Below are 15,687 nucleotides of genomic sequence, written 5' to 3'. Positions count from 1 at the left end.
TACCCCCAGGGTATGAGACAGTGCAGGTGGCCAAGAAATTTGTGTAGGGTAACAGTTGGCATCTAGTGAGCATAATTACATTAGTTTCAATGTAATTATGGAAAAGGATAGGTCTGGTCTGTGAGTTGAGATTCTGAATTGGAGACAGGCCTATTTTGATGGTATCAGAAAGGATCTGGCAAGTATGGATTGAGAAAGGTTGTTTTCTGACAAAGGTGTACTTGGTAAGTGAGAGGGCTTTAAAAGTGAAAATTTTCATTGTACAGAGTTTGTTTGTTCCTGTCAGAATAAAAGGCAAGGATGACAGGTTTAGGGAACCTTGGTTTTCAAGACAGATTGAGGCCCTGGTTAAGAAAAAGAAGGAGATGCATAACAGGTATAGGCAGACAGGAACAAATCAGGCAATTGAGTAGAAATGCAAGAGAGCACTGAAGAAGAAAATCAGGAGGGCTAAAAAAAAAGGCATGAGGTTGCTCTAGCAGACAGAGAAGACGCCTAAGGAGTTTTACAGATATGTTAACAGCAAAAGATTGCAAGGGACAAAATTGGTCCTCTGGAAGATCACATGGAGCCAAAAGAGACGGGGCCGATAGGAAATGGATTTTTTTTTGCATCTGTATTTACTCAGGAGATGGACACAGATTCTGCAGATGTAAGGCAATGAGGCAGCAAGGTCATGAGTCCCATACAGATTACAGAGGTGGATGTTCTTGCTATCTTGAGGCAAATTAGAGGGAATAAATCCTCAGAGTTTGACAACTTGTTCCTTTGGACTCTGTGGAAAGTTATTGCAGAAATTCAGGGCCCCTAGTAGAGATACGTATAACATCCTTAGCTACAAGTAAGGTGCCGGAGGATTGGAGGTTCCATTGTTCAAGAAAAGCTCTAAGAATAAGCCAAGAAATTATAGGCCTGTGAGCCTGATATCAGAAGTTACCAGAAAATTTGATGAAGGCAAGGCAGTGGATGTTGGCTGCATGGTCTTTAGTATGGTCTTTGGCAAGGTCCTACATGGGATGTTGGTCAAGAAGGTTCAATCACTTGGCATTCATGATGAGGTAGTAAATTGGATTAAACATTGGCTTTGCAAAAGAAGCTGGAGAGTGGTTGTTGATGGTTGCATCTCTGACTGGAGGATGGTGACTAGTGGTGTGCTTCAGGGATCAGTGCTGGGTCCATTATTGTTTGTCATCTATACCAATGATCTGGATGATAATGCGGTAAACTAGATCAGTAAATTTGCGGATGACGCCAGGATTTGGAGTGTATTGGAGAGCGGACAGCATTTTTCCAGCTGGTTCAGATCAAAGCTTGCAGTGGAATCTAAAAAAATGGCAGATGGAATTAATACAGGCAAGTGTGAAATGTTGCACTTTGAGAGGACCAAACAGGGTAGGTCTTACACAGTAAGTGTAAGAGGGATCTGGGAATACAGATGCATAATTCCTTGAAAATGGCACCATGGGTAGATAAGGTTTTAAAGAAAGCTACTGGCACGTTGGCCTTCATAAATTAATGTATTGAATACAGGAGTTGTGATGTTATGTTTAATTGTATAAGGTGTTGGTGAGGCCTAATTTGGAATATTGTGTCCAGTTTTGGTTATCTTCCTGCAGGAATGATGTAAATAAGATTGGAAGATACAGAGAATATTTACAATGATGTTGCCAGGATTCAAGGACCTGAGTTTTAGGGAAAGGTTGGATCAGTTAGGACTTTGTTCCTCAGAGCTTAGAAGATTGAGGGGAGATTTGATAGAGATATACAAAATAGAGGGGTATAGATAGGGTAAATGCAAGCAGGCTTTTTCCACTGAGATTGGGTGAGACTACAACTAGGTTAAGGGTGAAATGTTTAAGGGGAACGTGAGGAGGAACTTTGTCACTCAGAGGCTGGTGAGAGTGTGGAAGAGCAAGTGGTGGATGTGGCGCTAATTTCAACATTTAAGAGAGATTTGATTTGATACATGGATGGGAGGGGTATTGAGGGCTATGGTCTTGGTACAGGTCAATGGTACTAAGTAGACTAATGGTTCAGTACAGACTAGATGGGCTGAAGAGCCTGTTTCTCTGCTGTATGACTACAGCATGCAGTCACAAGGAACTTGGTCACCATGCTGGCCATCACTGTATTCCAGTAAGGGACTTTTGATCTATTAATAAGAATTGAAGTTCAATATCAAGGTATGCACTGTACCATCAATGGTACTGGACGACTCCCTGGCTGTAACCCTCCATGGCTTTGGCTTTTTCCAAACTGGTGCTCGGTATCCGGGATATCAACACCATCTGTCAGTTTGCTTTGTACACAGCCTTCTGGCAGGTCAGTAATTGTGCTCCCTGTGAAGATCACAGTTTATCATTTCCCTCTGTCAGCTGATGAGTAGGAACACAGAAGACTGGGATTTTCCCACATTGCTCAATTGCTTTATGTGTGGGCAATGTAGCATGCAAGTATCCTGCAGTTGTCCTACCTCGGGAAGCTGTCCCATGTCTGCCCTTTATCTGTACCCTCAAACATTTTAGTATTGCGAATTCGAGAAGCAAACAAGTTTTGCTGAAGCCATTAATTTCCATAAATTTATTTACTTTCTTCATTAAATTAAGTTTTAATTCAATATTGTACACAAAATTATGATGAGTATCGATAGGGTAAATGAAAACGGGCTTTTTCCACTGAGGTTGGGTGAGACGAAAAGGAGGTTTAGGTTGGAAGGTGAAATATTTAAGGGGAACTTGAGAGGAGACTTCATTACCCAGAGGGTGGTGAGAGTGTGGAATGAGCTGCCAGTGGAAGTGGTGGATGTAGGTTTGATTGCAACATTTTCAAAAGTTTGGATAAGTACATGGAAGGGCTAAGTACAAAAGTTTGGATAAGTACAAAGGAGGTCTACTGTCCAGGTGCAGGCCAATGGGACTAGGAAGAATGACAGCTTGGCACAGACTAGATGGGCAGAAGGGCCCATTTCTGTGCTGTGGTACTCTAAGACTCTAAGTTGGCCTTTGAATTCACATTGGCATTTCAGAATCCAAATCAGGGTTAATATCACTGGCATATGTATGTCATGAAATTAGTTTCATCATGAATCTCGTTTTCTGGTGAATAATTGTTAGAGGTAGCAAAGAAGGGAAAACAACCTGTATTTGTGTACTTACAGTGTTGATGTGAGATTATGAGATAACACTTTAGACCTAATCTTCAACCTTACTCATGTAAAACCGACATATTACTGTTAATGAACAGGCTTGCTTTGGATTTATGATTAAATCCTGACTGTGTTTATAGTGGTACCAGAGAGCAGTTTATTTGCAATGAGCATTTGTTGATTGGTGCGTTGATCATCTTTCATTCTCTCCTTGTATATTTACTTAATTTTAATAATGCTTTGCAATTTTGACAGATGCTGCTCCTTTCAAATTAAGACAACAAAAAAATTTAGTGACATTCTATGCTATTCCCATGGCACTGGCTGAATAAGAGGAAGGACATAGGAACCAGCAGTGCAGTATTCTCAGGTACTAATGCATTCACTTGCATTAGTATCTAATGATAAATCACTATCAAACGTTTCAAGTCTGTCTGGATATTAACCTGGAGATTTAACTGTAGAAAGAAAGTGGTGAAAGCCACAGATTTAAAATACTGGAAAACTGATTTAAAAAAAATTAAAATTGTAAATACATAAGAGGTTAGATAAAGTCCATTTAAGTCAGTGCACAGAAATGGAATGTTAATGTAAAACCCTTAATCACCTTAATCAAAATTTAAATATATGCATGTGCTTTATTTAAATAAGATGCAATGGGTTGCAGTGTTCACAGCTGTTATAAAAGATGACAAAATGAAGTTATCTCCATTTTCTTGTATGCGTGCAAATCATGGACTTTGACAGCAGAACTGCAAAAGAAGGTCCAGGCTGTAGAAATGAGATGCCTCAGAAGGCTTATCGGCATCTCTTATACAGACCATGTCTTAAACGATGAAGTACGAAGAACCTTCACCCAATGATGCACCATCAATAACTCACACTGAGACGTAAGGCGAGATATCGGCTTTTATTGACTGGAAGAAGGAACCAGGAGTGAGTGTCCATCATACTATGTCCTGGAGACTGAGGCTGAGCGTCAGGCCTCAGATCGCCTTTATGCAGGGGCCTGTGGGAGGAGCCACAGGAGCATTCAGCAGGGGGCGTGTCCAGACAGGCACATAGTTCACCACACCCAGCATGAGACACAAGAAGATCCACTGTCCACAGCAAAGAAGAGGAAATGAGATGGTATGGCCACATAACAAGATCATGGACTCTCAAAGACCAATCTTCAGGAATGGTGCAGGGGAAAAGAAAAAGAGACAGACTGAGGAAGAAATGGACACCGACAACATTGCAGAATGGACCGGAGAGGGTTTTCACCACAATCCAGGCACTTGCCCTCAACCATGAGAGATGGAGGCAACTGGCGCAGTGGTCATCTGTACAATGCCCCTACAACCCAGGCAGGTTGAGGGATCTGTAACTGTAACCATTTCCGTAAATGAAATGATTGAGATTTCTTCTAGTGTCTTTTATTTTAGTTCTCTATCCCGTTGCCACTCTGATCTAACCATTTGGCCTCTTGTCTAATGTAAGTTTGAGAAACAGCACCTCATCTTCTATTTAGAAATGTTAGAATCACAGGATTTGATGCCAAATATTACAATTTTAGATAAAAGCCTTTCTTGTTTGTATCAGAACTGTTGTAACCTTAAGGGCATTCACCTTAACTGAGTTTTCTCTCTCCACAAATGCTGCCTGATCTGTCGGGTATTTCCAGTATTTCCTTTTGTCTATTGTTTCCAGCAGTTGCTGTGGTTTGAAGCCTACAATTCCAGCATGTTCTTCCATTATTTTCCATAAAAGTTGCCTGACCTGAGTATTTCCAAAACTTTCTCTATTTATTTCTAACTTACTTCCCCAAACACTCTTACATCATTGATAAAGAGAATTCATTGTTCATTTTACTTCTCAGTGATACCCTGCTGTCTCTTGAAAAATAAAGGTCAAATTCTGAAGTGACCAATGAAGCCATATAAAGGTTGATTATAAATTATCCACTCCCTGTTGATTAGAAACTTTCTAATATGAAATTAACTTATAGAATCTCCACTTAGTTCCTGGTAACAGGGAATCCAAGACACAGCTGTGCTTCTTTACACTAGATACTTTAGTACAAAGATGCCAGAATTAGGAAATTGAAGTGGTGTTGTTGCAGTTAATTATGAATCAAATTTTTTTCTCTCTGTTGAGGCTGTGCCATATCCAATATGAAAGAGTGAAAGTGCTAGAGACTGATTTTTATCGTCAGGGACAAATGATGATTCAGTGCACTAGGCATCTCTGCCATTATGCTGGTGCCTTTGAAATTAATAACCACAATACTTATCGAAAACACATGGGAGCCTCATTAAAACAAACAACAACCAAGGTCAAAATTATACCACTATGAGCCCAAGACAAAATTGATGTCCTGTAGCACTTTGAACATTGGTGTCAGGGGAAGATCAACTAGACCAACTCTACTGAAAAGACTTTGCAGGCTATTAAAATAAAATGACCTTCTCAAGGTTAAGGGAAGTATGAACCCTCCAGTAGCTCTAACACTTGCTCCAAGTTTCTGGGATCTTTCCAATAATTACCTTGCCTCCTCCTTTCATCTTGTCAGCACCAGCTGGAACTCACAGGGATGAAGCTTGATTTGCTCTTCTTTCTCATGACAAGTCAGTTTGTCAAATGAATGTTAATGATGTGCAGTCATGTAATGGTTTGGGGAATCCCAATGTCTTGCTGAAGACTTCTGTCTTTCCGCATACTCAGCGGGAACATGTAAAAATGTACATCTGCTCATTGATGGAACTAGCCAAATCAGATTCCTTCCTTGTTTGATTGGGCAAGAACTGCTGAGAAATATCCGTGGCTTTGTACACCATTAATAATCAGTTAAAATAAAATAATCAGTTATGTCCTTATTTACATAAGCAAAACAACTTCTGATTATTTTACAGTGGTACTTGTCCATAAACACCTGAGATTTATATCAATACACTTTTTTCTTTAATTACAAACCCAAGTAGCTTCAAGTTCTTTGAATATGGGTGCAATTGATTGGTTCCTAAGAAAACTGAATTTCAAAAGCTTATTCAGTTTTTCATTCAGCACAGGTTAAAAAAAATACAGCGAGTATTATCAGGTGAGAGAGAGAGTTTATTTGTACAATATTAATTCATTGTTTAGTTACACTATTACATGGAACCATTTAAAATAATTCCATAGGATGTAAGACTGGCAATTTGGCCCACTGTTTCCATACCAGCTTTTCCTAACTCCTACTCAAGGTTTTGAAGGATTTTTCCTCTTCAAGCAGTTATCCAATTCCCAAAACCATAGCTGAATGTGCTCTGACCATTCTATCATTCTGTGAATAGCAAAGCACTGGGCCAAGTCAGTTTTCCTAATGTCACTGTTAGTTGCTTTCTCAATCACCTTTTGTCCTCCCTGCTCTGGTTCGCAACTCTTCTATCAGTTTAACATATAAAAAATGTTTGTACAATACGAGATTAACTTGGTAACAAATATGACCCATGCAGTTGTTTGATCTGATGTATACTACTCAGAGAGTATGAGTTTCTCTGAGTGACAAAATAAGATTAAGTGTGCTGCCATCCCCCTATATGAACATTAATTGCTTTATTCTTTTATCTTCTCCTTATCCCATAAACTTGGTCTTTGAGAGGGGTTTATATTAGGAGCCAACAATGTTTTCTTCAAACTTTCACCAACACCAACATCTTTATCTTTAAAAGTGTGACTTTGTTTCAAAGCTAATAATCTTTCTTCAGCTTTTCTAAATGACCTTCCATACAGAGAAGAGGTATTATGCATGTGCTCCTCGCAAAGCTGGACATCTTGTACCGATGAATTACTATCTGCGCCATGCATTGCTTGCTCTTCCAGTCTGTGCACAAACCAGTTCTTTACAGCTGGAGTAACCATAGCCTGCTGAAGCCATTTTGGATTTGAAATTGCATCAGTTAACTTGGCTGTCAACAAGATGTTAGGTGATGCATTTGTCTCTTTTGCTATGATGATATTATTTTTATTATCTGTTATACTTTGAATTTGATTGGTTGCTAATGTTGGGACAGGTTGAAGATCTTTGTCTAGTTCAGTCTTCTGTTCCTCAATTTTTGCTTGAACTTGCTTGAATTCTTTGGCTTTTCTTGAAAGCTTTTCATTGAATGGCATTTGGTACATAAAGTGTTTCTCTCTTCTGCTGCAATCATTGTTCTGTTCTTTGACCTGAGAGACGTTGCTCGAACTCGCTGAGCTTTTCTTTTCTACTTTAATAGGCATTGAGGTTGAAAGTGATTTTTCATTGATGTCTTGATGCACTAACTTGTTCTTGCTGTTTGATGTCTGTGACACAAGATTCCCACACTCTGAACCTTGATCCAATGTTGACATCATTTTGCACAAGCTCACCATTTGATCCTTAGAAGCCAAGATCCCTGTTTTGGATCTCCCTGTTTCAAGAAAGAGTTTATTTTTCTGTTTCACCTCCAGCTTTTCATCAGGGACTTGTACTTCACTCTTCATTGATTTACTTGGACTTTGACTAAGAGATTTTCTGACCATGTCTATTATAGGTGGTGATGCCTTTGAATTCTGACCACCTACAATTGCATCAAGTGAAACTGTACACTTGTTACTGTCCTGTGTTCTGATTATGCCTTTCTTCATCATCCACAGTTTTACCTTTTCTTCAGATTCCTTTTGCCTCTTCTGTTTATCTAGTTCTTGCCTTTTACCTGCAGCTCTCTCCAGACTTCTCCGCTTCCTCTTTGCTTCTCTTTCTTTTTTTAATAACTCATTCTTTTGACAAATCCACTCCTTTATCGTATTATTAGTTGAATTTTCCAGATGACTGTCAGTTGGCACCATTATCTGTTTCCTCTGTCTCTCTTCACTCTGAAGTTTACTTTGGGTTTTCAATTTCATTTTCCATTTGTGAGTGTGTGGAATGGATACATTTGTAGATGAAGTTGGCTTGGAATGGAGAACGCGGAGGCCAAATGGCTTTAGCACAGCAACGGTAAATCTGCCCTTTACAAGGTTCTTTTTACTAACTTGCGACCTTCCCCTCTTGTTTGCTCTGCGCTTTCTTCTTCTCTTAATCTTCCTCTCCTGTGGTGGGGTCTGAACGTGCTTTTTCTCGCCTTCTTCAAAAACCTCAGGATTCTCACAGTAGGATACTTCCAAATTAATTGTACCAAAGCTACCAGTATTCATTGGAGGTGTTCTATCAGGTTGTTGCTTTGAAACAGGCATCACTTCTTTAAGCCACGTTCCCTCCGTACCGACTGCAAACTTTTGCTTTCTTTTCCCTTTGTGGTTTTCTCTGCTTTTGTCATTCAATTTTACTCCAGATTTACTCCCATTCCTTATTTTGGCCATTGTTTGTGTAGCTGAACCCTTTCTCTGGAAGCTTCAGTTCTTGCTCAAGCACTTCGGTTCATACTTTGGAGTGTTAGTCACCAAACTCGCAGAGGAATAACTGCTTCTTGCTAATAGCATGTTAATTGGGCTCATCTACAAATTATTTCATTGGCGTTCAATCATCCAAGGTGACAAAATCTACAAATGAACACAGGATAATACCAATGGGAAACTCACGATATTGCTTCAATTGGCAATTACACTGTTATATAATCCAATAATGTTGCAGCTTTCAGTCTTAATGCAGCAGCAAATAATTATGGAGTGTTTCAACAATTAATATCCTCTTAAATGTAAAATCTTTAGTTACATACAAATTTAGTTATTAACATGTTGTTAATCTGCTGATGATTACCAGCAAAATGTACTAATTTATTTACAGTATCACACTCATTAAGACCTGACTGAGAATTTCATTATAAGTCAACATTAGTTATGTAACCTGGCTCAATTAAAAAGATAAACTAGTTTATAACATTTCCTGTTTAGCATCATGATGAACATAGACAAAAATTAATAGTATAACTTACAAAAACTTATGTTTGCATAAGTGAAGATCTGTCAGCAGGTTATTAAAGCCTAGTAATATATCATTGGGGGGATGGTGCAAGAGAACAGTCTGGCAAAGCTCTGGGCACAAGTTAGAGTCAAGTGCTGCAGACATGTACTGTAAATGATCAAGAAATAAGATATCAGGAGGATGTCAGAATGAGATGTACTAACAACTTCCGCTTCTAGTGAAGAATACACTCCTGGAAAGTGATAAAGGAAAAGATAAATATTACTGAAATAAAAGTGTAGGTTCAGTTATAATTATAGAATACTTCGTGAGCATTATCTGCTTGACTGCAGTGATATGAACTGCATACATCAGTTTGTACAGAGGTGCCCACAGCAACATTTGTATTAAAAGTATTTGTGTAAAATACAACTCATTTAAGTGTTTGAATCTAGAAGTTCAAAAAGAAATACAACATTTTGAAAACATTTTTTTTCTTACAGCTTAATTTCAGATTTTCATTCAAATAGTGTAACCTACCAAAGAATATAAAGCATTTCATGTGAGGTAAGGATGAATACATTTTGAAGTTACTTACTGAAGTATTCTGGAGACCATTCCTCTAGTTTGTTGCATTACTTCCTAAGCGACTGTGGTGTAATCGCTTTGTTTCATCTTCACACAGTCCTCCACCAATCCGGATAGACTATAAAGTTGAACAATGTTGTTCTTGGTTTTTTCCAGTTGTTGCCAGGTTACCAGCAAGCAATTTAGCAGGTTTCCATGGAGGCAAGAGTTGTTTATTAAGTTTCCTCAAGGTGTTATTTGTACTCAAAATAGTAAAACTTTCCTCACAAAGATTTTTAAAGTAATACTTAGATTTAAGCACCACCTTGTCATCTCACAGTGTTCCTTACAACAGGATCTTTTGTAAACAGTAGGACTGACGGCACATATTCTGGCAAGGGTGGCACTATTTTTTTGTTAAAATATCCTCAAGAGATGGGGATCAAATAACCAATCAACATGTTGTTCAATCAAGCTGGCTGAGAGAGGAGCCTTGCCAGGGAGGTTCTTAAATCTTCATTGAGCTGGCATGACTTTAGAATCGAAGCAAGGTGACTGAGCTGCTGGACCAGTATTTCAGATGTCAGGAAAAAATCATCTGGAGCAATTATTTCAAATCCCACAATGGTAGATTGGGATTTTAAAGTCTGATTGATAAAATAAATCTGGAACTATTACCAATGAGATAAGATGACACAACCATTGCTAACAAGAGAAGTCAAAGCCAACATAAAAGCCAAAGAGAGGGCATATAACAGAGAAAAACTTAATGGGTAGTTAGAGGATTGGAAGGGTTTTAAAAACCAACAGACGGCAACTAAAAAAGTCACTAAGAAGGTAAAAATGGAATACGAAAGTAAGCTAGACAGTAATATTAAAGATGATACCAAAAGCTTCTTCAGATACATAAGGGTCAAAAGAGCAGTGAGAGCATGTATCAGACCGCAGGAAAACGATGCTGGAGAGTTAGTAATGAGGGACAAGGAAATGGCGGACAAACTGGATAATTATTTTGCATCAGTCTTCACTGTGCAAGACACTGGCAGTATGGTGGGAGTTCCAGGTGTCAGGAGTCATGAAGTGTGTGATGTTACCATGACTTGAGAGAAGGTTCTTGGGGAGACTGAAAGGACTGAAGGTAGATAAGTTATTTGGACCAGACGGTGAACACCCAGATTTCTGTAAGATGTGGCTGAAGAGACTGTGGAGGCATTAGTAATGATGTTTCAAGAATCACTAGATTCTGGAATGGTTTCACAAGACTGGAAAATAGCAAATGTCACTCCAAGTTTCAAGAAGGGAGATAGACCAAAGAAAGGAAACTTTCTGAGGCCAGTTAGTCTGACTTCAGGGATTGGGAAGATGTTGGAGTCAATTAAGGATGAGACCTCAGGGTATTTGGAGGCGATTGATAAAATAGGCCATAGTCAGCATGGTTTCCTCAAGGGAAAATCTTGCCTGACAAATCTGTTGGAATTTTTGAAGAAATATCAAGCAGGATAGACAAAGGAGAATTGGTTGAAGTTGTGTACTTGGATTTTCAGAAGGCCTTTGACAAGGTGCCACACATGAGGCTGCTTAACAAGCTACAAGCCCATGATATTCCAAGAAAGATTCTCACATGGACAAAGCTGTGTCTGATTGGCAGGAGGCAAAGATTGGGAATAAAGGGAGCCTTTTCTGATTGGCTGCTTGTGACCAGTGGTGTTCTACAGGAGTCTGTGTTGAGACCAATTCTTTTTACATTATGTCAATGATTTGGATGATGGAATTGATGGCTTTGATGCAAAGTTTGCAAACAATATAAGAGGTGGAGGGGCAGATGGTCTTGAGGAAGTACAGAGGCTACAGAAGGACTTACACAGATTAGGAGAATGGGCAAAGATTTGGCAGATGAAGTACAATGTCAGGAAGTGCAATGTCATATACTTTGGTCAAAGAAATGAAAGGGTTTTCTAAATGGAGAGAAACTACGAAAAAACTGAGGTCCAAAGGGATTTGAAAATCCTTAATTAGGATTCCCTAATGGTTAATTTGCAGCTTGGGTCATGGTGAGGAAGGTAAATGCATTCATTTCAAGAGGATAAGAATACAAAAGCAAGGATGTAATATTGAGGCTTTTATAAAGCACTGGTGAGGCCTCACTTGGAGTATTGTGAGCAGTTTTGGGCTTCTTATCTTAGACAGAATCAAAGGACATTCACGAAAATGATTCCAGGATTGAATAGTTTGTCATATGAAGAGAGTTTGATGGCTCTGGGCCTGTATTCACCAGAATTCAGAAGAATGAAGGGCAACCTCACTGAAAGCTATTGAATGGTGAAAGACTTTGACAGAGTGGGTCTGGAAAGGATGTTCCCTTTAATGGGAGAGCCTAGACCAGAGGACATGGCCTCAGAGTAGAGGGGTGCCAGAGGGCAGAGGGATTTCTTTAGCCAGAGAGTAGTGAATCTGTGGAATTTGGTGCTACAGGCAGCTGTGGAGGGCAAATCTTTACATATATTTAAGGCAGAGGTTGACAGATCCTTGATCGGTCAGGACATGAAGAGATACGGGAAGAAAGAAGGAGATTGGAGATGAGAGGAAAGTTGGATCAGCCTTGATGAAATGGTGGAGCAGAATCAATGAGCCAAATTACCTAATTCTGCTCCAATATCTTATGATTATGAAACTATTGAACCTGCCATACTTACCTGGCCTGACTTAAATGTGATTCCAGATCCACAACAATGTGGTTGATTCTTGAACACCTTCTTTAAGAAAGACCCACAAGCCATACAGATCAGGGGCAATGCTAAAAAGAAAATCCGCTACTGGACAGGGAGAGTCCAGACTGAGTGAGGAAGCCCCTCAATTTTTGTAGTAGCATACCACCCCAGGGAGCCGCATGAGTGGCAACAGTCCTGTGAGTTTTGAGGAATGTAGTAGAACCGTGACATGGACGGTCCCAAGCCCACCTTTGAAAGGAGGAGGGTTGGTCATGGGGCTAGCAACCCTATCTCATGAAAACTAAGAGATACAGAAACACTAATAGGAGCTCCAAAGACTTCATCCCTGGGAGAGGAAGGAGCTTCAAAGATGGACTACACCTGGTAGGTGGGGGGAGGGGGCAGCCAGAATGACTGGTCCAGGATAGAGGACTCTGGCAAGCTGATGTTGACTGTCTATGTCCCAACAGGGGTGTTGGACTTAACCAACCAATCCAATAGAACACTACTTAAAGCATTGACTATGAATGTAAGGCATTATGAAAAATGTAAATATTTGTTTATTCTTGTATTTGTTTTTAAATTATTATTAAAGTTCATGTTAATACACAAAAACAACAAAAGACAAATGCTTGTCTACCCAGCACTGCCCACATTCCATTAAAATAATGACAAACTGAAAAACAGTCTTTAATACTGAGCCACTGCAATAAGTAGATAGAATTTTACAATAAAGTCTCATTCAGAAGATAACATATCTTGCAAACACAAAACACACCATCCTTTCAGTATTGCAGTGAAGCATCAAGCCCAGATAACAAGAACGTCTCCCAACACAGGCCATAATTTTATGATTCATATGGAAATAATCTGGAGTGGCAAACTTAACTTAAATCAGACTTGCAAAATAAAAGCTATAACTCTCCAGACACCATCACTTTTTGTCTGTATCTCGTAATGGAATGAGTTGTACTGTGAATCCCAATTTGCAAATCAGCTTCAAACAGCCTGAAAGTAATCAAGCATAACAATAATTTGTTCTTTCTTTTATTAGTCTGTAGACTGAGTACCATCAGAGGTAAAATATCATGTCATTGGAACAAGCATTAAAACAGTAATCAGCTCTTCTTTAATATGGCTTTGCTCATTAATAACCTTTATTTGACAGGATAATTAACACTTGGAATGTCAGAACTACGAAATATGATGATTAAAGTTCACCAACTTATTTTTAAACTTCTTTTGTCACTGAATTTCAATAAATCAAATGTGACTGTCCACATAAACTGATTATAAAGAATGATGATTTCTGGTGCCTTCAGAAATCTTGAAGCACCAGGAGAGGTATTCTGACATATTTGACAGTTAAATATTCATGATCAGTGTCAATGAAAACATCCACAATATGAGCAATCTGAAGTGAGTTAAGAATATCACATCAGGAGCTCAATATGATTCAAATTGCAGGCCTCAGGCCTCTAATCCTGGCAATGTTCTTGTCAGCCGTTTCTGCAGTTTAACCACATCCTTTCTATAACAGCATGACCAAAATTTTATACAAGTCTCCAGGTGCAATCTGGCCAATGATATAATGTCCTAACTCCTATATTTAATGCACTGACTGATGAAGGCCAGTGTGCTAAACACCTTATTCACCAGCCCGTCTACCCGTGATACTGCTTTCAGTGAACTGTGTACCTTCACCCCTAGGACCCTCTGTTCTATTACACTCCCTAATGTTCTGCCATTTTATACTATAAATTTTTTGCTGGTTGGCTTTCCAAAATGCATTGTCTTGTACTGTATTGAAATCCATTTGCCACTCAGCCCACTTCCCTAACCAATCCAGATTCCCTTGTAATCTCTGATAACCTTCTTCACTATCAACAACACTTCTGAATTTTCTGAGATCCACAAAGTTATTGATCAAGCTTGGCGCATTCATATACAAACCATTCTATAACTGACGAATAACAAAGGCCTCATGACACACCACTAGTCACTGGTCTCCACTTAAAGAACCTTCACCCTCCACACACTGCTTCTTCCCTCCCAGCCAATTTCAAATCCACCTAACTAGCTCTCTCTGGATTCCATTGGACCTAATCTTCCAGACCAGCCTACCAGGCAGGACTTCATTGAAGGCCTTGCTAAAGTCCACTACCCTACCCTTACCTATCTTTTTGGTTATTTGTTTGAAAAACTCTAAAAGGTTCATCAAGCACAACCTCCTATTCACAGACCTATGCTGACTCCTAATCAAACCCGGTCTACTCAAATGCTGGTACATCCTGTCCTTCAGAATCCCCTCCAGTAGCTTCCCCACTTCTGACGTCAGGTTGACCAACCTGTAGTTCCCCAGCTACCCTTTTTTTTAATCACTGGTTAATAATGAAGAAAGTTCTTCCAGAAGGGCCTCTGCAATTTTCTCTCTGACCTCCCACAAGGTCCTTGGGAATTTATTCCACCTTAATATGCTGTGAGGCTGAAAATACCTCCTCCCAGGTAATATAAATGTCCTCCAAAACATCTTCACTTGTTCCCTTTATTTCTGGTGCAACCATGATTTCACCCTCAGGAGACCAGGGAGAAATATTGGTTAAAATCCCACCTATTTCCAGCAGGTTAAGACATAGGCAGTCCAGCTATTCTCTTGCAAGTCACTCTGTCACTCTCAACAAAGTTGAAGAACCTTTTTGAATATTCCTGAACCTTACCTGCTAGATTAATCTCATACTGTCTCTGCTCTCCTGATTTCCATTTTAACAGCATTCTTAATGTTTTTATAGTCATCAAATGATTTATTCAATCCTGACCGCCTAAACTCAATGTATGTTTCCTTCCTTTTCTTAATCAGAGCCTCAATATCTCTTGTCAGCCAATGTTCCCCAAACTTGCCAGACTTAACTTTCACCCTAACAGGAACTTGCTGCTCCTGAATACCTACTATCACATTCTTAAAAGCCCCCACTTGCTATTTATCTCTTTTTCTTCAGTCTTAATCAATCAATTTCTGTAAGATCCTGTCTAATTCTCCCAAATTAGCCCTGCTCCAATTTAGGACACTGGCCTGTGGACCTGCCCTATTCTTTTTCATCACTATCTTAAAACTAATAGAATTATGGTCTCTGGCTTTAAAGTGTTCCCTGACTGCCTCTTCAATTACTTGTCCTGCTTCATTCTATAACACAAGATCCAATATTGCACCCTCCAGAGTAGGCCCCTCTATATATAGACTCAAGAAATTCCCTACCATACTTCATGAATTTCATCCCATCCAGGCCCTTAATACTCCATTTGGCCTAGTCAATATGGGCAAAATTTAAGTCATCCACTAATACAACCCTATTATTTTTAAAACTGAGCAATTTCTCTACACACCT

At 39.3% G+C, this 15,687-nt stretch overlaps 1 protein-coding gene across 3 annotated transcripts in view; it reads right to left on the bottom strand.

Moving 5' to 3' along the window:
- Window positions 1-5,754: 5,754 nt before the first annotated feature.
- LOC132398533 (uncharacterized) overlaps window positions 5,755-15,687 on the bottom strand; it is a 64,408-nt gene continuing 54,475 nt past the window's right edge. The window contains exons 2-3 of one of the 3 annotated variants that reach the window (XM_059978142.1): window positions 9,061-9,197; window positions 5,755-8,668 (exon numbers count right to left, since the gene is read on the bottom strand). In XM_059978142.1, coding sequence (XP_059834125.1) covers window positions 6,722-8,488 — 1,767 coding nt within the window. In that variant the 5' untranslated portion in view covers window positions 8,489-8,668; window positions 9,061-9,197 and the 3' untranslated portion in view covers window positions 5,755-6,721. Of the gene's footprint in view, window positions 8,669-9,060; window positions 9,198-9,627; window positions 9,797-15,687 lie in introns of those variants that run through there. The other 2 variants (XM_059978141.1, XM_059978144.1) reach the window with 2 other exon arrangements.

This window comes from Hypanus sabinus, chromosome 8, assembly GCF_030144855.1.
Source record: "Hypanus sabinus isolate sHypSab1 chromosome 8, sHypSab1.hap1, whole genome shotgun sequence".
NCBI lineage: Eukaryota > Metazoa > Chordata > Chondrichthyes > Myliobatiformes > Dasyatidae > Hypanus > Hypanus sabinus.
The sequence above is the reverse complement of the archived record's forward strand: the minus strand, read 5'-3'. Positions and strand labels throughout refer to the sequence as shown.